At 45.5% G+C, this 26,099-nt stretch overlaps 1 protein-coding gene across 2 annotated transcripts in view; it reads right to left on the bottom strand.

The window, feature by feature from the left end:
• Il1r1 (interleukin 1 receptor type 1) overlaps positions 1-17,896 on the bottom strand; it is a 36,304-nt gene extending 18,408 nt beyond the window's left edge. Inside the window, exons 1-3 of one of the 2 annotated variants that reach the window (XM_059281969.1) lie at positions 17,641-17,896; positions 7,843-7,918; positions 2,509-2,572 (exon numbers count right to left, since the gene is read on the bottom strand). In XM_059281969.1, coding sequence (XP_059137952.1) covers positions 2,509-2,566 — 58 coding nt within the window. In that variant the 5' untranslated portion in view covers positions 2,567-2,572; positions 7,843-7,918; positions 17,641-17,896. The remainder of the gene's footprint in view (positions 1-2,508; positions 2,573-7,842; positions 7,919-17,640) is intronic. The other variant, XM_059281970.1, reaches the window with a different exon arrangement.
• Positions 17,897-26,099: the final 8,203 nt, after the last annotated feature.

Here is a 26,099-nt window from a genome sequence, read left to right on the forward strand (position 1 = left end):
AGGAGGAGAAGAAGAGGAGGAAGGAGGAGAAGGAGGAGGAGGAGGAGGAGGAGGAGGAGGAGGAGGAGGAGGAGGAGGAGGAGGAGGAGAAGAAGAAGAAGAAGAAGAAGAAGAAGAAGAAGAAGAAGAAGAAGAAGAAGAAGAAGAAGAAGAAGAAGAAGAAGCAGCAACCATGAAGAGAACTAACTGGAATTCCGTGGTGGAAAAATCCCCTAAGATGAAGAAGACTGTTTCACCACAAAGGGCTGAACAACGCATGTGCATCAACAGCAAAAGAAACTTGCAAAGGACAATAAATCAACTGAGTGTCTTTTGTGGCTCCTAGAGCAAACTGACATGTACATAATGGGAATCCCAGGATGAAAGGAAGGGTCGGTAAAAATACATGAAGAAATAATGTCTCCCCCCAAAAAAACCCAGATTCATCTATATATCCAATGAGCTTAAAAAACTACCACAAGAATAAAGTAAAAGACACATCTACCTAGGTACTTCAGAGTCTAATCATAGAAAGGAAGGGAACCTCGGATGCAGTAAGAAACGACCATCTTGTTAGGCTCAGGAGTTCTTCATTAAGTGTAATTGTTTCTCAGAACCCACCAGGGCCAGGAGGAAGTGAGATGACATTTCAAAATGAAGGAGAAATGAAGACATTTACAGATAAACTAAGACTAGGACAATTCATCAAAAACATGACTCCTCTATTAAAATGTTTTAATTAAAAAGAAAAAACACTTCAGAGAGGGTCATTCAGGTTGAGATAGCCTAACCCAGACAGCAACTCACATCCACACCAAGAAATAAGGAATGCCAGGAAAGCAAACAAATCAAAAAACAACACTCTGGTTTCCTAATTGTGCAAATAGGTAATTTAAATAGATTTGTTTTTAAGCACACAAGTAGTTTTTGGCTTGTAACATCTCTCTTTTTTCATCATTGGTTGCAAAATTGCATAAAATGATGAGTATAAAGCCACTTTGCTAGAGCAGCATAATTCCTAGCTACATTCTAATTCATATGCGTATACTGACAGGTACGTGTCTCTACCACACCCCTTATCAAAGAAGCCTCTTTACAGCAAATGGAGGACCATCACAGAAAAATCACAACTGAACACAATGTAGAGATCCATGGATTGTGATGAGGAGCCCAGCCCCAAAAGACACATCTACACCACAGCTTCTGCATCTATGGCACAGGGAGGAAGAGTGGGCGGAAAGATTCTAAGAGCCAGAACACCAGGAAGCCTGCTGTGAAACTGTCTCCCCTAGAAATGGCTGCATAAACTAGAACAATGGCAACACCAGTGGGTATATTAACTTGGAAGGAGAACATTTCACGGGGTCCTATCCCTAAACCAAGAACTATAGCTAACTAATGACTGCTGTGAGAAGGAGGATTTGGCCTCACCCAAGACTGAGCCCCATTATTGGTTATCCAATGCGGAGTGATTATCCCTGAAAGGATACATGCACCAACTTTTAAGTTGCAGCATTTAATAACTCACAGATACCATCTCACTGGGCACATCTGCCCTGAACATGTTCCTACTATAGTCTCTCATCCTGAAACATTTTCTCTACTTCACTCTCCAAATTTCTGGGCAGACTTTTACTAGTTCTCTGACCACTGAAAGCTTGACCGCTAATCACCCTAGAGGAAGCCAGGCCTCAGTTCTTGATACTATCATTCCTTACCACACTCAGTGACCTCATTTGGTCTCTCTGCTCTCACACTAGCTGCTGTTAACCTTTGGGCCTTTGCACATGCTGCCAATGACACTTTCCTCCCTTAGCCTGGAATCTACATAGCTTCTTTTCTTCCCTACTTTAGGGTCTAACCAAAATCAACCTTTCAGTTGAGGTATTTTTGTGGCCAGATACAGTATGGAAAACTTTTGTTTATTCCCATCTGCCAAATATTCCTTGTTTTCCTAGTGTTTCTGCCTACTTTATCTACACTACTACATGACTTATGCAATGTGTCCTCTCTCTCCCAATAGGGATGTCACCTGTAAGCAGCTGCTTCTCTACGGATTAGTCACTGCTACGGTTTTAGCATCTACCAACCAACACATTGTAAAGGCAGGAAATGAAGAAGAGAAACAGAATATGAAGGAACTGGAAGAAAATACAAATAAGTAGCTATGGGTCCGTGGATAGTGCTTGACACCTATTCCAGGATAAGCAGGCCTTACACAGTCCCATGAGCACTGAGGTGATAGGAGGCCTGGACTAGACCTGGAGCCCTAGACGGGAGCTCTTATTCCAAATCTAGAGACAAGACCCTGGGCTCTTAACCTCACTGGCCTCAGTTTCCCCAAATACCAGGCATAGAGAGGTGAAGACGCAGAAAAGGACATTCATATGGACAGTTCTGGGGCCAGGAGAGTCCACGTCCTAGCTGTAACTGAAAACGGAAAAGAAAATGACTCTGCTAGAAGACCAGTCATGTGTTCTCCCTCAGCTCTGCCTGCAGATGACAGAGTAGAGGAAACATCGGACTCACCGGTCTCCAGTGAAAGCAGAGGGACAATGGAGCAAAGGAGCCCAAGTAGCACTCTCATATTCTCCTGGAGAAACAGAAGAAGGGAAGGAAGACAGAGCGTTAGTGACCTAGCAAATCTCTAGGTTTCCTGACCCTCACCTGTCCTCACCATAACCCCCCAGGTCACATGGAAGAGCCTTCCCACCATTCCAAGTTATGTTAGGCTTCTAGTTAGAAAGTCAGGGTGTGTGTGTGACAGAATTGGGGACAAGTTAAGATTTAAAGCATTTCCAACATCTTTCCCCAAAGACATTTCTAGTCTTATATTCCGCTTGAATCCCCTTAGAACACATTTTATAATCAACATAGACTACGGCCAGATCTCTACACCCACAGGCGCTACATCTACAGATCCAACCAACTGCCATGCTAAATAATTTGGAAGACTGTACTTCTGTGCTCAAGAAGCATGGCTTTTAGGACAGTCCCTAGGACACAGAAGAACAACTGTGGCCATGACACTGACATTTCATTAGCTATTGTAACTAACCCAGGGATGATAAAAGTACATAGGTAGATATGGAGGGGGTTTGAGCACCTACATACTTCAATATCTACAGCAGTTGTGGAGCCAATCTCCCTTGGGGACAGATGTAAGTGGACTCATTAAACCCAAGGTAGCCGTCTCTACCTTTGTCCATCTGTCTCCACCCAGAAGGTATTTCCCACACTCAAGTCACGCCTTCCTTGAAAAACCCAATATTCAATTGCCTGTACAACATAATACACATGGAGATGTGCCCCAAAATGACTAAAATAAATCATATCAATATATTAAAGCTGCGTTTATTCTTGTGGTTTGGGTGGATTTCCCCTTTGCTGGGGATTTTTATACTTTCCAGAAGATCTATGATGAACATGTGTGAATCTTTTCACAAAGGAAAAAAAGCACCATTGCTTCTATATATCCGAAGGTCTCACCAGCATGTCCTTAGAAGGTGGTTAGCATTGGGGCTCCATATTAAATGGAGGTCCTGATGACTTACTCTGCTCTTAAAATTCTTATTGTTATGTATTCATTTTATGAAGTGTTGAGTTTCATGACATTTTTGTCAAGTGTGTCATGTACATTGACCCTATGTAGCCTTCATTACCCCCACCTGGCTCCTTCCCACTCTATCTTCCCTCTAACCCCACCCCCCTTCTCCTGTCAGGCCATATATGGGTCTTTGCTAGGGTCCACACATGGAATAAAACACATTTGCATTTGCCTTTCTTTCTGATAATATGATCTTCTCCTGTTCCATCCATTTTTCTGCAGATGATTATAACTTGGTTCTTTTTCATGACTGAATAATGTTCCCTTGTGTACATGTACCACATGTGTGTCACCCATGTTGATAGACACCTTGGCTATTTTACTTACATGGGCCTTAGCCCATCTATATGGCAGTGAATGTCACCAGATTAACTACCTGCCTAACCTTATTCAGGACATGCCCAGCACCTCATCCACAAAACAAAGTCCTTAAAACAATATCAGATTAATGCAAAGAAGAACACCAGACTCACAGCTTTGCCTACCACCTCTCAGGTCCCAAATGAGGTAAACTTGCATATCGTCTCCTTCCTCTACTTAGTTCGTTCTCCTGAACAGGTGCCTCATGATGATGTTCAGTTAAGACATGAGACTTCACCTCATGTCTCCAGCGAGCTTTTATACAAATCCACTCAGGGGCCCCTGAGAACCCCAATCCCAATAATACATACAGCAAGTAAGTATTCTTGCCCCACCAAACTGCCCTCCTCTGGAACTCCCCATCTAGTTAACAGCCACACAGGGCTCCAGATCTACTAAGCATGCACTTAAAAGAGACCTAGGCTCCCATCCTGAAGCAGCTACCCCAGGACACTCTCTCCCTAGAGGTAACAGCTGGTGTTCTATATCACGGACACCCCCCTCCTCCAGTGTATTCAAAACTCCTGTAATGCTGCTCTCACTCAAGCCCCTGCTTGGACTCATTGCAACACCAGGCTCCTTATTTGTCTCCCTGCCTGTGGATTTCTATATACCAATCAAATCAACTACTCAACACCTCCCCTAGGCTCCCAGTGCATGTAGAAGAATCCCGCTCCCTTGCCAAGCATAGGGCTGCTCTGTTTCAGGCTCTCTTAGCTCTACTGAATGTCCCTCCCTCCCCCAGCTCACTCCACAGCAGCCTTCACCATGTGCTCCAGCCTCTTAGATTTGTACTTAACTGTTTCCTCTACCCTTTCACTCACTGGCTCCTACTCCATCAGAGCTCAGCAGCCTAGGACTAGAGGCCTCCCAGAGCTCCTGCCTGGCTTCATTCTCTGGGCCTTCCCAGCAACGTATGTCTGCTATGCCCTAAGCATAATCTTCCACTTAACCTAGGATAGAAAGTAGCATGTAACACTGTGCTTGAAACCCAGAAGTCCTTAATAAAGCCTCAAGAAATGAATGAGAAAAGAATGAGCAAAATAAACAGCTGAATCCTCAATGCAATTCTGGGCAATGTCCAGAGCAGACTATGAAAATCATTGCTGGGGGGAAAAAATCAGCAACAAAAAAACTGCCTTTCATTTTATGAGACACTAAATGTGTTTATATTTTTACCTATAGCTGTAAGTGTGAAATATGAAGTCCTTTAACTAAGATAACACTCCTGGAGACTAAATGTCTGAAGGACTTGAAGATTAGCTGGAAAATGTTCTACTTGAGAAATTGCATTAGAAAGTATACAAATGTTACAACACACTTTTGAAATGAAGATTGATGGAGGACAGGTTTTATCTGAACCTTTAAGACACACCCATTCAGTTCTTGTGGCTGTAACTCCAGCATCAGGATGTTGATTCTTAAGCCTGGCTTAAGCCTTGTTGGGAGCTACCCTAAAGTAGTAAGACTGCATTCCTTACATATCCTGTAACTCTGATCCCTCACCATAAAAATCGGTCATCGACCACAATGTAGGTTAGTAGTACTATTGCTGTATTTACTCTAAACGAGATTCAGATTATGAAATACGATAGGAGATTTGGAAGCTTGTGTCCTGGCTTCTTACCTCCTGTGAGCATATGGAAGAGTGTATCAAGTCTTAGAAAAGACTCCTCAGTACCAAGTCCTGGCTATTCACTCAGTCATCTTAGTACCAACAAGGGTGTTTATAAATAAATCACATGGATGCTGCCGGTTGCCAGTTCACTCAGGTACAAGATCGGACTTGTTTGTTTATTAGGCAGAAGAAGGAAAATATGCCAGGCTGCCCTTTTACAGTGTATGGCTCTCAAGCTGGAAGTCTAGGTTAACTATTTCAAGTCCACGGCCAATGACCTAAGACCAGTTTCTTCCCTCGTGGTTGACTAAGTGGTGGAGGGGGCAGGGAGACAAGTTTTCCATCTACCCCTACCCTGCTCTAGGGAAAAAATAAAAACCAAAGCAGGATGTGAGGAAACCCTTTGCAGGGTTTTGGAGTCCTTATCTGGCAGCAGGACCTGGGGGTTAAGGTTCCACACCAAGCAGGGTGGGGTATTAAATGAGTGAGGAGATCAGAAGGGGGTGGGGGCTGAAAAACAAGCCCTTGAGATGACACCCACTGCACTCCCAAGAAAAACCAACCAGTGCTAGGTATGGTGGCACATACCTGTAATCCCACCACTGGGCAAGCTAGGCAGGGCAGTCATGAGCCTGAGGTCAACCTGAATGACACAGAGCAACTGCACCTCTAAAACAAATGGGCAAAACAAAAGACCAACCAAGCAAACAGACACCACCCAAAATCAGCACCAATCCCTTATGTCCATCAACAGTAATGTTAAGACCCAAGGTAGAGACGACCTAGGCTAGACATTTCAGGACCAGCAGTTAAAAAAGGCAAGCTTTCCCACAGAGGTGGGATGCTGGATAAGCTCAGCTTCTGTGCCTCAGTTCCTCTATGTGACAACTGGAGCTGAGAATGGTATCTGTCACTGAGTGCTGTGATGATGGTAAAATGAGTTGCCACACGGAAACCATGTGTAGCAAAGGCCCCACCACCACCACTGCCGTTATCACCAACACCCACACTGTGATGACAGGTTTGGAGAGAAGATTTTCAGCTTCCATTCATGTCTTTTTCTACCCACTGCCCTGCTCAGCAGCTGTATATTGAAGCCCATGTCCACACTTGGTTCTGGGCAAAGAAAAAGGAATAATGACCCAGGGACCGGCTCATGGAGTTTGGTGGCTCCAGGGGTCACATGCCTGCAGGATGAGACCCGCCCCACACACCAGGGTGACAGGAGACAGAGCCCTAGCTGGCCTGTGGGAGTAGGGAAGGGTATTAAGAAATGCCTTCATTATGGAACATAAGCCGAAGACAGGTGTCACAAACTGTATCGGGAAAGGGGGGGCTGAGTGTCTACAACAGCGAGGGTACACTGAGGGGCTGGATTTTAATTTGCATATGGCAGAAAGTCACTTAAAGATTTTACACCATGGGGGGGGGGTGGCTACATTTTGACGTTCTATGGAGATTTTAACCACTGTGTGGAAAATAAGCTGGAGACAAGAGGAAAGATGTGGAGAACAGACCTCTCGGAGGCCCAGATGAGCAGCAGGAGGGGATGGGCAGGGAAGAGAGACTGAGAGTAGCTGAAGGTCAGATTCTCTTGAGGGTTGGCTAGGCAAGGTAGATGAGCTGGGTTGAGACACAGACTGCTCTGACATGACCTGAGTAAGCTTCCGTACCAACACTAGCCCTGGTCTCCTCGGGAGGAGGTCAGGAGTGTTCTTTCCAACAGAGATGAGGAATTTGAAGGTGGGGTGTAAAAGGCTCCGAATGTTCTGAGACGGCTCTGGCCCCCCGAACTGGGAATTCACTTCAATCAGATGGCCTGAGGAAGAAAGTCAGCAATGACCTGCCATGGGACAGCAGGGCCCTAGGGCCACAGACTCCCTCAAAAATCTGACAGCACCTCCCTCTCTCCTCCTCCCCTTCCCTCCCCTCCCCAGCCTCTAGTGTCTACTGCCTTGCTCTTCTTCTCTGCCATCAACCATTTGAACTTCCTTCCACATATGCGTGAGATCACATGGTCCTTGTCTTACTCCACCAAACACTGTGTCCTCCGGGCCCATCCACATTACCTCACTGTGTCCAAATTCTGTGCCTCCATTAAAAAAAAAAACCAATAACTAATTTGATAAAAACCCACTGTCCCTCAATAAAAATGTGACAGCAAACATCTTTGCACACAGGGGAAACTGTCCCAAGACTGCCTGTGCAGCTGAAGTTAGAAGGCTTTGGTTGCTTATGAAAAATGACCAAGGAACCCTGCGGTGACCCAGCCTCTTACCTCAAAGAAGGCTGCTTCCTATGTGAGTGGTCCTGCTTCTCAGGAGGGAGAGAGCATCTTTAAGGGGGGTGTCTACCTGGGGAAGAAGAGCATAGGTATATTGAATGGACAGGTGGAAAGGGCCCCAGAGCCACCAGCACCCCAAGATGAGTCTAAAGGTCTTATATATTCACAAAAAGTCAAAAAGTCTATGTCCCATGGTCCTTCAGGACAGAATACCTTTAGGGAAAGAAGTAAAAGAAGTCAGGAATATGGAACTTGACTCACAGAGGGTCAAATGCATGTACTGTGCTGTGCATTCTGTCAGTCAGAGGGACTCAGAAATGGATGAAATCCCTCTGGGGATGGCTGGCTCAGTACTGGTGGAAAACAGAGCTAAGCACCTGCCACATGCCTAAAGAAAAAACATGGAAAGCTCCCCCTTTAAGAGCAGGCACATTAGCTTTTGAAAACATATTTTTTTTTTCTTAAACCAAACACATCCATATGCCTGCCCCCCATATTACAGAATTTAAAATAATTCCCCAAGAGCTGTTTGTGATTGCCTTTCTGGTATTCACCACTCATTATTCATTTCTGCAGTTTCCTCTCGTATTTTGGAGTCTATTTTTTTTTTCATGTCTGAGTCATTTCCTTATGCCTATAAAAAGCTAGTGGGACCTTTCAATGTCCACCACTGACACAGACCGACCAAATCGATGCTAAACATTTGCGTAGACTAAATACACTAAATCCCAAACTATGAGTCATGCCTTGGGAGATAGAACACAGCAGCACATTGAGTTGTCAGAAGCACAGTGGTACATTATCATGGGTCCTATTACAGCAAAAAAATCAAAGAGAACATTCCAGATCTTCCTGTTCCTAGCCAGAGGACTATGCCCCCCTAATCCCCAGGAGCCTCAAAAATAACTATAGCTGATGGGAACCACAGAGAAAGTATCACAGGGTGGCTCATACAAAGGGAAAGGCTAACAACTGGGTCAATCTAGGGACCTTCTGCAAAGACAGCTCCCCATTCACTCCAACCTGCTCCCCTTCCCACCTTCCTATTTACACCTGAACCTCTAAGTGCCTTCACATGCTTCCCACTTCTTCCCCATGACCGAAACACCAGCACTTCAATCAAGATAGCACTATTCCTGGGAAACATTGCCCAAGCCAACAGCTCTCCTTATTTCTTCAGACAAAGGACCTTTGATCTCTAGCTCACATCGCCTGGCTCACCCCCACCTGTCTTGACTCCAGGGATGATGTCAACCTGCCTGTCCTTCACAGCTGGTATCTTGGTTGCTGGTCCTGAGTACCTGTGCCATTCTGCCCCTGGATGCATCTCTTCAATTCTCCTTAGCAGCAGCTGACTTAAGACTGCTCTGAACTGATTCTGATCAGAAACTGTCCTTGGGCCCTCCCAGATACCCCGTTTCCACAGCCAGGAACAAGTTACACAGCATCTCCATGGCACAACACACAGGTACCTCGGACAGCTGAGGCAACTCAGCTAGCACCCCAATGATTAGTCCTCTCCACTTGAGATGGGAGAAAGCAGAACAGGATAGACCATTCCCCCCATATTCCTATGAGCAAGGCCCCATCCTTCACAGCTTACATATGTCAAGTGTGTGATAAATACTAGTAGAAGAGAGGAAGGAGGGTGGGAAGGAATCCCTGACCTGCCATCTTTGAAGTCTACATGAGCAGGCTGTTAAAGAGCCAATCCACCTCTTACTCAGTCTCTTACACAAGTACCCACTTTTCTTTCCCTGCATGTACTATGCTGGGAGGAATCACGAGGCCGCCAGCAGATGTAGCCACCTGGCCTTCTAACCTAAACAAACTATTGTTTACAGATTATCCAGGTTCCAGTATTCCCTTACAGCAACAGATGCAGCCTACCATAGTACTAGACTCAGACCAAGAAGCATAAATGTGAACTAAATTATGAAAAATAGAAAATAAGTACAAGAATCAATATGACCATTACTGATTCCCAACAAAAGCCCCTTCCCAAGAAGGGTAGTAGCTCTGACAAGAGCTATGAAGGATGGATGAGCTAGCAGAGTGGGAGTCTGCTGTCCCTCATCCCAGGGGTCAGAAGGGAAAGGGGCTGTGCCCTTCTCTCACTCTGCAAGATCTACCTTGTCCAATGCAGGCCCAAGGAAGGTGACAGCTGTGGGCCCCAGCATTTTCCTCAAGGCAAGTCCAGGCCTGAAGAGGGTATTTTTCTTATATGTGGCCATACTGAATCTATTAGATGCTTTCTTATGAATGAGGAATTTCCCACGAACTTGAAGTCTCCTCCTCTTCCTGAGGAATTCCCCACACTGTGAATCCTGCCTTCCAGAACAGAAGCTAGGCACAGGCTCTGTCATATGCACTGCGGACACACATTGTGTGGGTCCACCACAGAGGAAACTGCTATGTGCTGCTGGAGGAAGCTTGTCCTGGGACTTGGACTCGGTGGGCCAGAACAGGCTGTGCTGGCCCTAGAGCGGGATCTTCCCAGAGCAGGACCAACAATAGCCCATACTGTAATCTGGTTACTCTCAACCTCTCTCTCTAGCCAGCTCTTTCCACATACGAGGGGCTCTGAGCATATGCACAAGTTGACACCCTAGTCTATACATGCAGGTACATTCCCTTCTATACAGTCTTTCCCCGGGGCCCCCAAGACAGGCATATTGGGAGTGGAGTCCCCCGAGGTCATTCAGGACAGCCTTTGGCAGCCATGGAATTGGAGTCCAGATAGTTGGGGAAAGAATCCCAGAGCACCTGAGGACCTGAAGCATGATCAAGAAGCAAATGCTGAAGGTCAAGTCTCTAGCAGGCCTCTCCTTTTGGCCTTATACACTCTTCATTATGACAAGGGACGTGGCTCATGAGTTGCAGAGCAGATCTGCACAAGTCACTGGACTTTGGGGGATTCTAGGGGCAATTCTAAAAAAGCCAAACCTCAATAGAAACCCAGGAGTGGAAGTACAAAGCAAGAATAAGAATAAGAATAAAGGATTCTCTCTCTCTCTCTCTCTCTCTCTCTCTCTCTCTCTCTCTCTCTCTCTCTCTCTCTCTCTGTTTTTGTTTTTTGTTTTGCTTTTTATTTGATTTACTGCCATGACCCCAAGCCACTTGAAATGAACAGCAAATTATTTGGCTCGTAGTCCTGGAGTCTGGGAGCATGGAGCTAGCATCTGTGCTGGGCTGTCCATGGCAGAATGTGGAAAGCAGAATGTGGAAGGGCAAGAAAGGGCAAGAGTGAGCAGGCCAGGGAGGGCTGAACTCACTTTTATAACAACGCACTCCTGCACTAATGAACTCACTTCCCCTAAACTGGCATTAATCCATTCTTGAGAACAGGGCCTTCAAGACCTAATTGTTTCCTGTGAGTCTTGCCTAACACGGCTGCCCTGGAGAGTACATTTCACACCTGTGAACTCTGGTGACCACACTCAAACCCACAGCACACACATTCCACATTTCTGGCCTCATTCCTACATGTCTACCGTTCCGAACAATGCCTCATAGAGCTACAGCGTCTGTCACACATTTGGAACCTCTCACACCAGACATACAAATATATGTGTAGATTTAATACATGGAGAAATATTTAGAGAATTCAGCTCCTACTAACTTAGTCATAATTGAAAAAAAGCAGGAGTTTAAGCATGTTCCCCAGCTTGTGAAGCGTCATTGCCTATGTGTTTACTAAAAATCGGTGAAGATGGGTTTTGGTATTGAACTAAGTCCATAATGATGATGCTCCCGCTGGTGCCCCTTTGTTATAAGCATTCAACCAGATTCTTAACAGTTACCAAACTTAATCAAAAAGTCAGTGTGATAAAGAAGGCTAAAAGGAATGTACAAAGCCACAAAACTACACAACCATAGAAACTACTTTACAATCCTATACTTACTCACAGGAGCCCTTGATTCTGAAACCAGAATGGGCACATTTCCAAGAAAATCTACAGCCATCCAAGGGACCTGAATCTATCCCATTGGGGTTATCAGTTTTACCCAAGGAGATGATTTTTATACTGAAACAGAGGTGGGTGTGTATTGAGAAGAAAGGAAAGAAGCCTCCAAGATCTCTCAAGGAAAAATCAGGAGGCATCAGAGAAACATCCCATAAAGCAAGCTACTTTGTAGTATTGGGTTTGATTTCTCCAGGTCAGTCTTTGTGTTGAACATCTAAGTGGTGTTCTCTTAAGTAAATGTCCCTTATCATCTCGGAATTCCCAGTCATGAGACATGGAAATATCAAGGCCCACAAGCTCAAACCCTCTAGACAACATAGGGTACCTCAAACTAACTTCTAAAAAATCCATCTATTTAGGAGTGCCCAGACTCAGGCTGAGAAAGGAGAGGGTGGGAATGATTCCAGAGGCACCTGGGGATCTCTGTAGTCTGCACTAAGTGGTTTCCATTCTATAAAAATTAGTAACAGACAGAGTCACAGCCAGACACTCTGACCTTGGGAACTATTGGAACCACTGGAGAAATGACTTTACAAAACTACAAGCCAGCAAAGTCTCACACACAAGAAGGGACCAAAGAGACTCACTTCCTGGGAACCCCAATGAACATCAAGACCTACAATTTTCAATCAGAGTAAATTAATTTGGCTTATTTACCCACCCACACAACGAGGGGAAGGGATTATCTTTTTAATCACAGAGGATGCATAAGGATGAAGATAAGGTAAAAAAAAAAATTGCCCAACAGGTTTCATGTGCTACGATGAAATGTCAATACTCAGCTGTGCAAGGCTCAAAGCTACAAGATGGCCTGTTACAACTAAGGCACCTGGGTTTAGGGACAAAAGGGGAAAGTGAGGCAGAGACACAGCTACTGTCACAAGAAACTACAATCAAGACTAGGCCAGTGGAGTGAGACCAGCTCCGACTCTTAGCTGAGGATCTGCAGATAACCAAATGATGCAGCACTCTTCCTTAGAATTTTCATTGTTTTCTCTTATATACTGTTTTACTGAGGTAACATATAGAGCAGACATGGATGCCTTAGGTGCTCAGTTCCACAAGCTGGAACAACTCTAGATACCAGGAAGACATCCTGTATTTTCATTTTTCATCAACCCCCCAAAGTCCTTTGTGCTCCTCAGTGGTCACCCCCACGTGCATGATGTCCATTATTTTGATTTCTATTGTTGCCTTTACATATACTCCCTAAAGTTTATGCTAAATGCATCCCAGACAGCTAGCTTCTATACTATTACTACTACAGTTTATCTACTAGTACATGGGATATGTCAGGCTCCCCATCCTCACAAGTGCTCTAATCACCACTACCTAGTCATACAGAGAAGGCAGTGAGTGGTTCTCAACATGGTGGGCAGGGCCCCTGGGAGAGCATTCCAGAAACTATGCTGAAGAGAAACATAGGGAGCGAGTGAAGTCCTGAGTGAGTGTATGTGGTCGACATTGGCACAGCTAGGTCAAGGATCCCAATGTCTTAGATCCACAGGAAAACAAAGCCTACCCCAGACTAAGAAAATAGCAAAGCCTTCCCTCATGGGTCCAAGTGTGAATGATGACAATGTGTGCAGAAAATATCCATCATAGATTTCTCCCCTCTGGATGTTTACAGCCTGAAGACTGCTCCCCTTTAGAAACTGATCCTACCAAGACCAGTGGAACCTGCTTATATTAACCTTTCCTCCTTGTTTATCCGTTTACAATAAACCTTTCCTCCATGTCCAGCTGTATACAATCACTCCACCTCTCGGTTCAACTATATATAAACACTCTGAGCTTCCGAAGGAGTGGGGCTTCTCCATCATCAGAGAGCTCAGCCTACCCAATCCCAGCTTTTCCGTATGTATGTCTATCCTTTCTTCATTCCCCACCCAGTCAGGTCAAGTCCCTGGAGACATGCAGGATGTGGCAGGGGACACTTTGGGTGACTATCTAGAATCTGGACCAGTTCAAGGCAGTCCAGTTCATGAAGACCTGATCCCTGTCCTTCATGACCACCAGGCCATCCCCAGACACAGCAACAGAAAATGTATCTGGTGTTTTGAGCTTAACCCCGACTCCATCCCACATCTATAGAAAATGCAGAGTAGGAACAATTTCCATACATACTGAAAGGCTTAGGAATGCTTGTAACTGCTGTAATAACTAAGAAGACTCACCTCTGGGACCTTGACTAAGAGTCAAGAACCTGTTAAAGGTATTCATGTGGCCACCAGCTCACCTGTTCCCCTGAAGACTTGAGTTTACCCCCACACTATTCTGTGGTCAGTTTATATAACATGCTGCCTAGCTTTATGCTAATGTTGTGGATTATTATTTTAAGATATGTTATGTTTGTTTATGCTGTGGAACATTTGTTTTAATGATGCAAAGATGTGTTGCATTCTTTTATGTTGCATTTGTTTAACTCTGTGAAGCTGTGCTACTTTGCCTATCTAAAACACCTGACTGGTCTAAGAAAGAGCTGAACGGCCAATAGCAAGGCTGGAGAGAGAAACAGGCAGGGCTGGTAGGCAGAGAGAATAAATAGGAAGAGAAATTTGGGAGGAGATCAAGGAGTGAGAGGAGGAGGAGGACTCCAGTGGTCAGTCATGCAGCTACACAGCAAGCCCTGGAGTAATAAGTAAAGAAAGGTATATAGGATAAAGATAAAAGCCCAGAGGCAAAGGTATATGGGATAGTTTGTTAAGAAAAGCTAGCTAGAAATAAGCCAAGCTAAGGCTGTGCATTTATAAGTGATAATAAGTCTCCCTGTGTATTTATTTGGGAGCTGGTGGGTCCCCAAAGAGTCAAAAGAGTAAAAACTACCAACTACACCCCAAGCATAGGCAGCTTGAAATACATAAGTTTAATACAAACTGCTTTTTTTTCCTTCTTTCCATTTAGACATTATATTACTATTTTTAAAATTGTGGTCCACTAAATTGTATCTTGGAGTTGTAAACAGATTATTTAAAAATACTTGCACCAGAAGTGTCGGATAGCTGGTGAGGTAAGAAGCCCTGACTGAAAGTGACATCCCCTCACTTTTCACTGCACCCCCACTAGGAGTCATTGCTGGACTTTCAGGTGACCTGAGCTGAGGTGGCCCGATGTGCAGAGCTGGGTTCTCCAGACCCTTTTTGTTAGCTCAGCGCCAAGCTGCACTACGGTTACCAACCTGCACTTGTAGAACGGGGAATTTCAGGAGGCTTAAGCCTTGCTCTTCCTAGCCCTTTCATGAAAACAGATGAAGGATTCAACCCCACTTTACACCAAGAATCCTTTATTTCCCCAAAATACTTCACATTTATCTTGAAGACACTGTCAGCTACGGCTTCCCTGGTCATTTTAAACATTTCTAGTCAGTGGGGACTCCATGTTTGCTTTCCTCTCATTCTATTTTAATTAACGACATCGTATAAATCCTTTCCCAAACAGATGAGAGAGAAAAATGTCTCAATTACTCCGTCACATGCGTGTGCCAATGGACACACACAAGGAGGAGACAGCCCAGAATCCAAAGGTAGTGACCAGGGACTTGGAAAATCTTCAGAGACTTTCAACACCTGGTGACAGGTCTCTTTGGCAGGGCCCCTCTGCCCACTCTCCGGTACTAGGTGTGGCTAGGAATCTGCTGGCACTTCCGGAGGCCAGAGCAGGCAAGGAGAGGAGGGTGAAGTTGCCAACACTGCAGATCCTTCTCCTGTACCCCTAACCACTTCACAACCACACAGAGAGAAAAACACCAGCCAAGCGCCAGCTTCTAATGACACCTGGGTGGCACTGTGGAGCAGGTAATGGCCAATGAGTCAGGGCTCCTGACAACTTCTCTCCTTTGAAGTGGCAAGTTCATTATAGACCCATCCTACAGCACAAGACTCTGAGGACCTATGCTCTTCCCTACGCCATACCCTCTGCCACGGATGTCTCACTGCCATGGTCCAGCTTTAGCCAGCTCGTTAACAAGAAGTTCCCTCTATGGAATCTCTGTGCAGGCGAACAGACACTCCCTGTTCACACCTCCCATCTGCAGATTCCCAATCTACCCTGGTTCTCTTGCTTGGCTGGCTCATGAGTCTATCTGAGCATCCCTGCTATTCCTTAGAGCACCACTGAGCTGTGTGTACCGACCACTGTCTCCACACCCCCTCTACTAGCAATGCTCACCGTGTCCTACAGGCTACCCAGACCCACACTCTTTGCAAAGTGGCAAATTTCAAAGTACTATCTTGGGGGGGGAAAAAAAGAGCCTTCCGATATTCGCTAACTTGCCAAGAGTGCCCACGTATGTGAGAAGACAGGGATTTTTCATTTATCTCCATCACTTTCCCTAGTACTTCCCCCCAGTGCCTGGCACATTAGTAGCATTCAATAGATACCTGTTTGATAAATGAGTAAAGCTAATAGTAAGCAGTGTCTCACCAGGGTAGAGGATTTGCCAGAAGAGCTTATGTGCCTCAGGAGCACAAAGAGTACTTTCACACCTCATTACAACATGGGGGTTCAGCAGAGTCTGTGAGAAAGGGGAAGTTTGGTCCTTCCTCGCCAAGGCTGTATGAGAATTGAGAGCAAATGTCCTTTATTGAACTGCACACTGGCCACCCAACAGTGAGCCTCTACTGGTAAGTACTTACCGGGCACCAGAATGGCTGTCAGCCCAGACTGAAAATAAGTCAGACCCCATCTCCATGGACATCATGTTTCCGCCTAGCTCAGGAGTTAGTTTAGGATGTGGAGATGTAATATTAAATAAAATATAACGTGCAGGATGTTAAGAAATTAGAAGGGTTCAAAGAAGAGAAAGATACCAGCAGCTGCTTGGAAAGTGGGAGGAGAGGTGGGATTTGTCCCCAGCACCAGGCTGACTCCCGTAGCTCACAGCCGTGGGGTTCCATGCGGTATATCTACCTCCGGAGAATTGGCATTAAGCCAGGGTGACTCAGGCACCACCAGTTCCAATGACAGATGGACTTCAGCTCCTGTTTATCGTGGCTGGAGTAGCCCAATTGATTAGATTCTGTTGTCTCAGTTCCTAGGATGGCCCTCAGAGCCCCAATTATGGGATGTCTCCATCTGGTGAACATCCCCAACAGTGCAAAGAGCGAGCCCTGGTAGGAAGGGGAGTCTCCCTGCCTTCCCTGACAGCCTTTCTCACTTCCCTCCCTCCCCAAAACTTGAGACGCAGGGGGTTTGAAGCCCAGAGGGTGCCAGTCCTCAAACAAAATAGCCTCCATCTAAGCTGCCATAAAACAAAGTGATCCTGGCGTCTCACCCACAGAACTGCTGCGAGGATAAAGGGCAGTAAGAATAAGGGGCCCTATAAACTGGCAGACTCTGGGCATGTTTGTAAACAATGTGTCTACATTCCCCAGGATCAACCTGTCTGGCGAGAGGATTCATCCCACCAGATGGATTAAGGAATTCACCTCTTGACTTGTTAAAATCTCTCTCCCGAGCCCTAACCTATAAGAGGGTTTATTTAGTTTCAAGTTAATTACACTTGGCCAGATCTCAAGGCCTGGGAGCAGTTTACACAGGGAGACTCATGTACCTAGAACAAACCTGAAGAAAGCTGGGCGAGTTCCCCCAAATTATTTAAATGACCTTTAGTCTTGCGGGGGGGGGGAGAGAGAGAGAGAGAGAGAGAGAGAGAGAGAGAGAGAGAGAGAGAGAGAGAGAGAGAGAACTTCCATCACCTTTATCCTTCATCACAGAGAACGCAGACACGCTGGCTACTGAGTAACTTAAGAAGGACATTTACCAGGGTCAAGGCAGCAGTATGGCCTGGCCACCCCATCTCCCCAACTCTCCAGTTTTCTCCTACCTGGGCTTGCCCGGGTGCCCCAGTGGGGGTGCGCAGAGATCTAGCAGCTCCGAGCCAAACCCGCCCAGACCGGGAGCCACCGGAGCCCTGGGAGCCACGCGAGGGGTGCTCCGGTGCCGGCACTCAAGGGTCACATTCCTGCCGCTCTCGGGGCAGGCGAGGCCCTCTCGGTCAGAGCCGCGCACTCCCAGGCGGTTCCCGGCGAGGGGAACGAGCTGTGTCCGCCGGAGGAGCAGCACGCTGTTCCCACTCCCAGCCCGGCCCGCGGGGGCGTGCAGCGGGCGGAGACTGCCGGCCCTGTTAAGCCGCGGGCGCGAGCGAGCTGGCCTGGTGCCCACGCCCCGCCCTGGGAGCCGGAGAGGTTGGACAGACAGTCGTGTCCCTGCCAGGCATCTCAAAGTCTGGACACCCCAGCCAGGTGTCCCAGAATCTCTGCATCCCCCTCACCCCCGCATCCCCACCCCCGGGCATTCCATCCCGGGGTCTCTGCATCCCTGCCGAGCATTTCAGGGTCTTTGTATTCCTGACCGGCATCCTAGCGTCCTTGCATCCCTGCCAGGTGTCCCGAGTCCGGGGAAGAATGGCTGGGGATCCCAAACCACCTCTTGGCTCCTCTGAGCAGCCTTGGTGTTCCCACCAAAATTAGCTGGAACAACTCACCTCTACACAGCAACGAATCTGGGCCACCTAAATAAGATCTGAGCTAGTGACCCTCCAGGTATCAGATCCCGAGGCCAACAGGTCTGTGCCCAGCACAACTTCTGGAGCCTGGCGCTAGGTGCCTCCAACTGGCTTTGGGAACTTGTCACTAAGTTTCCTCTTTGGTTGTAAAGGCGCGCAGCAGCGTCTTGTGGCGGGGTAGAGACTAAATGAGCCCTGGCCCAGACGAAACACTGCATAGGCTTTATACTTTGTTGCATTACTGCTCTACGCCAGGCTGAGCAACCCTTTCCCTTGTCTTATCAGAATCCAGTTAATTCTAGGACTTAACTATGCAAAGGAAAATTCATGCCCAGGAAAAAAAAAAATCAAGAATAGCCAAGGTTATAGGGCTGGGTGCTTCTTTCCCGGTTATAATGGGCCACCCTGCAATACCACTGCAAATAAACAATGACTGCTTGCTCCTTCTAGAGCACATGGCCATTTCCTGCAGGTCTTCCAGGGTGGACAGGCCATGGATTCCCTGCCATAGTCCCATAAGCCCCTTCGGAAACTCAAGGTTGAAGTCACCTGGGGCAATTCTGAAATAGAAGAAAACAAAGGAATGACCGTCCACAGCAGCTTGTCGTAGATGTTGCCTGGGGTCCAGCAGGGCAGAGGTTTCTCACTTATCTGTTTCTGGAGGTTTGAACTGTTCCTTTTTCTCAGAGAAGCAGGTTTAAGTCTGGCAGTGATGTGGTACTATGCAAAGTCATTAACTCTCCCCTAGGTCAGTAGTCCACAGAGGTGGTTCTCACAGCCTTGACTACAATCATAACAAGATCTGACCCCTCTCGGGACCAGAAATGTCATGTTGTAATTACTGAGGGCTACCTGGTATCTGTATTTTTTACAACTTCCCTGTGACTCCCCTGCTCAGCTCGCATCATGATGCAGGCAGACCAAGTCTTCCACCTCATGGCTGTTTCAACAGAGGTGTACCGTGGTAGTTTCTTTTTTAAAACTACATATTAACTATGCACAGTAATTATAGGCTAAATGTAACAATTCACGCATACGTAAGAGTTTAATCATACCTACCCCCGATATCTTATAGTCTCCCTTCTATGGCCATGTTCTTTATTTCTTTTTAATATCTCATTTATAACAGGAAACATATTTATCTTTTTTTTTAGTCTAGTTTGTATTGCTTAACACTATTATCAACAATTCTATGAACTTTCCTAAAAAGATCTGATTTAATCCTGGCTTCATTTAATTCTTTATATCTGAATAGTATTTAGTTTTACGTATATGTACTTTCTTTATCCATTTATTTATTGAAAGGCTCCCGGGCTGATTCATGATTTTATTGCGGTGAATAGCTCAACCTCAAAGGTGGGTACGCCAGTGTGTGCATGCTGACTTACACTCTGTAAGGGACATAACCAGAAGGGGTTGAGGAGGATCACATGACAGTCCTTTAATAAACAGTGGTTTAATGAATGCTAAACAGGTGGATCAAACTCGAAATTGTTGACCCAAGCTGTCACTTGGTGGCAGAGCACTTGCCTAGCACGTGCCAGGCCCTGGGTTTTATCCTGACGGTCACAAACAAAATAAATGAATATATGAATCATTGATATGGAAGCTTTGTGTTGGTAAACATAAACTTGCCTGGGCATTTATGTACCGAAAGATCTCAAAGCCATTTACAAGTAGCAAAATCGATTTGTGCAATGATGTAGAGATAAAATTTATAATTTGTTTGCACTTGAGTCTCACTATGTTGTCTAGGGTGACCTTGAAGTCCTGAGTGGACTTGAAGTCCCATGATCTACCTACATGATCCAAGTAGCAGGTCATGCACCATAGGATTTCTTCTTTTTACATATGGACCCATTCCCCCTACATGTCCTGGAGACACACAGGCATCTACATGCAGGCAGGGCTCTAGAATGTGCATTCCAAGTGACACGATTTACAGGTCTCCCTTCTCACCTTATAACCCTTAAGGTTTTACCCAGGACCTTGGTGCCACCTCCTCCCTCAGACATGTTGGGAGTCAGTCTCCCTCTGACTCCTTTTCCTTCAGCTCCCTTTCTCCAGACAACTTATGTGTGGCCGCTTTACTCAGCTCCTCAACTGGAATCTGGGTAAGCACAGACAGCCACCTCCATGTCACTCTGCTCAGTTCTCGGCACCACACAAATGTTCTGAGCATGTTCACGTGTTTCCACATAAGACACACCACTAACTCCGCTGTTGACAGCCCTAGGCTCCGTCAGTGTCATAACGGAGTCTGGTGTCCGTCCTGGCCTGAGCCAAAGAGTGCATTCTATTACACTGCCGTGGTCACCAAAGCATCCAGGAGTCTCCAGACCTTCCTAAGGGACCAGGAATGAAGAGCCAAAAAAAGGGAAAGGAAAAAAAAAGTTATACAAAATGATGCTGGAAGGAAATTATGGGCTTGGCTACAGTTTGTAAAACCACAGGATGACTTGTGGGTCGGAAACCCTCCCTGGAGATCAAGCAACCTTCAATTCAATCTCCTTCACCTTCACTACCCCCAGTGACTTCCAGTTAGAACAAGACGAGGGGAAGAATCATGAAGAGTGTGTTGTTACTGGCAAGGATCCTGGGTCTTGATTCAGTAAACACGAAACAGCTCTGAAGCAGTAATTTTTTTTTCCTGTCTCCAGAAAGAATGAGAATGCATAAGAAACATCCAGAGAAACGCATATATGCATTTAGAGACAATTGTGTTTTGACAGGCAGGGCCTCTGTGACTCTTAACTCGCTACACCTATTTTTGCTATTTGTGGAACTTCCAGGAACCTCTCACAGAACCACAGCACAGACTTGAAACCACTGTCCCAGATGGACTTCCTTGTACAGCCAAGTTTTTCTGCTCCCGTCACACATTTTCCATCTACCGACATCCAAACAGGCACTTATGAACCTCTGTCTCGTCACTGAAACATCTCAGTTTTAAGCAGTTCAGTGTTTTCCCCCAACTCATTTCTCTAAACAGTTTTTCACGGGCTTCTGAGATTATCTTTCTAGTCAACGTATTGTGATTTTTTTTTTCTTTTGCAGCCCTTTATCAAGCAGAAGGCCACAGGATAACTGGGGGTGGAAGGTGATGTAAACGGATAGCCCACATCAGGGCAATGAGCCATTTCTTCTTAACTTCCTTCATAAGGAGAGGGGAAAAGGACAGATGTGACAAGCCAATTATTTGCTTCATTGCAGTTTAATCTTGCTCAATGAAGGCAAATAGCTGAAAGAGGCTTTGTGCCTGGATTATGTCACATATTAACAGAGACGCATGGCCTTGTGCTGATGCACCGAACAGAACCAGATTAGTGGAGGGCGCTCTCCTATCTCAGCTTCCTTTCACCCTCTCCTCCCCTCCCCTCCCCCCTCTCAACATGTGTCCCTTTCAGGATTGCTCAAACCTGAGAAACTCGCAGCACCAGCAACTGAAATTTTGTGGACCAGTAGGCTGTTTCCCATGATTCTCCCTGTTGCCCAAGAAGCGCCTATTGGACTCAGTCATATGCCATACAACAAGAGCATGACCCCCCTCCCAGACCCTCTTTTATTTCCTTCTTATGTTTTTATATCGTATGTGGGTCTATATGTCCTTGTGTGCATCCATGGGGAGGGATAGTTTCTGTACGTGTGTGTGCGCACGCGTGTTAAGATCAGAGGACAACCTTGAGCATCATTCCTCAGGCTCTGCCCACCTGTCTTTGCCTCCCCAGTGTGCTCCCCCGTACATGGCATTCCTAACTTGGGTTCTGAAGATTGAATTTGGTCCTTGTGCTTGCAGGACAGACAGACAGTGTACTGACTGAGCATCTCCCCAGGTTCTAAACTTACTGTAAAATTGAGATTCCAAATGGCCCTACCGTCGTTGTTCTCTGCAAGTGTCTATAAACAGGCGCTAAGTTGTGTCTATGTTCCTTTTCTGTATAAGCATCTGCCAAGTCCACACGTCCACATTGGGAGTCTTTCAATCTGTCGGTCTCTTCTAAACATAACTGAAATGCAATTTCTCTATGGGGTCTTCCTTTAATATGATCATTGTAGTCAATTAAACACAATCAATACTTTGAGGAGCCACATTGCATTGCCCCTCTCCCCTGAATGTATACACGCTGTTTACTTACCTTCCCTTGAATCTGGGCTGGCTTTAGTGATTTGCTCAACCAATAGAGGGAAGGAGGTGGAAATGACTTCTGAGGCCAATCAAATAAACTTCTTATTTAACTGGTGCTTAAGAAAAGGTATGGCCTGGTATGGTGGCAAACCTCTGCCCCATGGAGGTACCCTCTGTGTTCCTGTGCAGTCTGAGGCAGGAGGATCAGGAGGATCTGAGGCTACATAATAAGTTGCACATCAGCCTTCTTGCTTGTTGCTTGTTTAAATTTTATTTATGTATGTAAGGTTTTTTTAGGTATGAGTGCTCTGTCTGCATATATGCCTGCATGCCAGAAAAGGGCACCAGATTCTATTTTAGATGGCTGTGACCCACCACGTGGTTGCTGGGAATTGAACTCAGGATCCCTGGAAGAGCAGCCAGTACCCTTAACCACTGAGTCATCTCTCTAGCCCCACATCAGCCTTCTTGAGCCACACAGCAAAGCCGAACGGAAGGGAGGGAAGGAGGGAAGGAAGAGTATTGGAGAGAAAGGAGAGAGGAGGGGGAGGAGAGGGAGAGAGCGAGGGGAAGGAAGAGAAAGAAGAAGGGAAATGAAGGAGGAAGTGAGGGAGAGAAAGAGAAAAGGGAAGGAAAAGAGGAAGTGAAGAGGGAGGATGGGGAAGGAAAAAGGAAAAGAAAAGGGAAGAGGGAAAAAGAGTATGTCATGTTTTTTCTTTCTTCCCTGTTTATGAAAGTCGTAAAACTGGCACCCGGAAGACCCAGCAAAAGACAGTGATTTGTGGCTGACCTTGAAACAGACTCCTAGAGAGGACCTAAACCAGGGGTGATGGGGCAGAAGATGCCAACGAGGACACTGTCAGGTACCCTGTGGGCTTGGGGGGACAGGCCTGTCTGCCAGTGCTACCCACCATACAGATAGAACTCATACATTTTGTCAGATTTATACTTAACGTTTCATATTGCTGACGTTCTTGTAGAAGATGTTATTTTATATATTACTTCCTGAATGTTCCACTGCTAATGCATAGGCACACAGCTGATTTTTGCATATTGATCTGTAACTTGCAAAACTAACTGCATTAGTTGCATCAACTCTGTGTGTGTGTGTGTGTGTGTGTGTGTGTGTGTGCGCGTGCGCGTGCGCGCGCCCCAAGGATTCTCTATCTGGAAACCTATGTTGTCTGTAGATAGTTTTCTTTCCAAGAGGTGCACCCTATATTTCACTTTCTTTACTTTTTCTTTATGCTCCAGCTAAATCCTTTAGTACAATGCAGAGAAGGAGTGAGGAAGCAGGCATCCTTGTCTCACTGGTCTTAGGGGAAAGTTTCCTTTGAGTCGGATGCTAGCATGGGTCTTCTTTAGATACACTTTCATCAGTCTGATGAATATTCAGGGCATTTTCATCAGGTATACAAACTGGATTTTGATAACCCCTTCTCTGGCATCTATTTTTGAGTTTTGATATTATAGTGAATTACATACATCAGTTTTCCAGTGCTGAGCCAGTCTTGCCTTGTGAATATAATTAGTCATTATGGATTTACCTTTGTAGAGAGGGCTGGATTTTACTTATTAATATTCTGTTTAAAATTTGTTTGTCTTCAAGGAATACTGGTCGATAATGTTTCTGTATTATATTCTCCAGTTTTGATGTACGGGAAATAGCCTTGGAGAGTTGGGAAGACTTCCCAAATTGAAAATGATTGATTCTTCTTCCGTTTTCTAGGAGAGTTCAAGTAAAATTGATACTGTCTTCCTTAAGGCCCTGGTAGAACAGTCTGGGGCTGCAGTTAGTTTTCTGTGTGGGATGGGTCGGTACAGAGACATGTTACACCTTAGAGTTCTCTGCTTATCTCTTAGAGCACATGCAACACAGTTATAATAAACTTCAATGCTCTTATACTCTAGTTCTAACACTTGTATTAATCCTTGACTGTTTCTTGTTGATTTTTTTCCCTCTGATTTATGTATCTGGTAATTCTTAGGTGGACACCAGACATCATGGATGTTTACTTTCTGGATTCTGAATCCTTTTGCCTTCAGGATACAGTTGAGTCCTTGAATATTGTTTGTTTCTTTGGGGTCTTGCTTTAAGTCATTAGGTAGGAACATAACAAGCAGCATTTGGTCTAAGAGAGTTTCCCCACTGCTTGTCACTTCTGAGTCCTCTAGAAAATGCCTTTGGATCCAGACATTTTATAGGCACCGGGTGGCAATAGTGGTTGTCTCTGGGCTTGTGTACTGTTTTATCAAGTGTTTTAGAGTGGTTCTTCCCCTGGATGGGGGAGCCTTCTCACGCAGGTGTAAGTCAATGCCCTGCTGAGTTCCTACACAGGACTCTGATGGTCTCTAAAATGCCTGTTCTCTGCATCTGGTCCTTCCCATTTGCCACCATGGCCTTCCTAAGCTCAATCTCATCGATTCAGAAGTTTGCTGAGCTCTGACTGAGTTTCTTTCCCTGTACTATGACCTGGAAACTCATGCTGGTAACCAGAAACAATCAAGGGCTCACCCATTTGTTTCTCGACTCCTAGGGTGGTAGGCCTTCACCACTGACATCTGGTATCTGAAAACCCTGGCTTCGTATACTCTCTCTTATTGTTTGGCTGTTTCTGGTGAGAAAGTTGATCCAGGCTCTCTTACTCAATCCTGACTGGAAGTAGAAACATGCCAACAACTTCTGAAGTTCATCAGTGAAACAGACTGGAACTCTTCACTCATGGCAAAATATTTTTTTTTCTTTCCATTTAAGTTGAAAAAAAGTACTTGAACTCTTGATAAAACATAAACCATAATGCAGAATTGATCGATGCTGGCCAAGGCCAAGATTTTTGAGGAAGGAAGTTAACTGTGAATACCACATACAAACATCCTGGTTACTGTTGGATCCAAAAGGCAGGGAGACAAGTTGTAGGCTCCAGCCGGGGAGGAAAATCTCCCAAGACTGCCAGTGGAGATGGAAAAGAAAGAAAGGCGGTAAGGAAGCATAATCAGAAGAAGAGGGAAGAGGAAGGAGAGAGAGGGAGGGAAGAGACTCCAATACACTCTTTTGATCTGGCAAATCCAAGAATTTTGAAGGGCGAATCGGTAACAATTGCCATTTGGAAGCAGGCGACAAAGGGAGAAGCTGAGAGGGGATTCTGAGATGATTATAAAAATTATTAAATGTTGGAACATGATATGAAGTCAATCCATGTGTCCCACGACAGAGGAACAGATAAAGAAAATGAACATAATGTGTGTGCATATTTATACACAATGACATCCTCTTCGGTCATAGAAAGAAGGAAGTCCTGCCATTACAGCATTGTGCACGGAACTAGAGGGCATTGTTAAGTGAAAAACAACAGGTACAGAAAAATACCGCAAGTTCTCACGTAGATATGAATACTTGATTTCCTATTAGTAGAGAGCAGAATGGGGAGGGAAGGATGGGGATGAAGAGTGATGCAGAAATGATGTTTAATGGGTATAAGAAAACAGGTAGGAAGAATGAGCTCTAACAATCTATAGCATGTGGAGGTGACTATGATTGATGATAGCTAATTGTACAATTCAAAAGAGCTAGCCAAGAGGATTGTGAATATTTCTAAAAGAAATGATGAAAGCCTGAGGTAAGAGATATATTACATTCTTACCTCTAAGTATG

Source organism: Peromyscus eremicus, chromosome 16_21 (genome assembly GCF_949786415.1).
Source record: "Peromyscus eremicus chromosome 16_21, PerEre_H2_v1, whole genome shotgun sequence".
NCBI lineage: Eukaryota > Metazoa > Chordata > Mammalia > Rodentia > Cricetidae > Peromyscus > Peromyscus eremicus.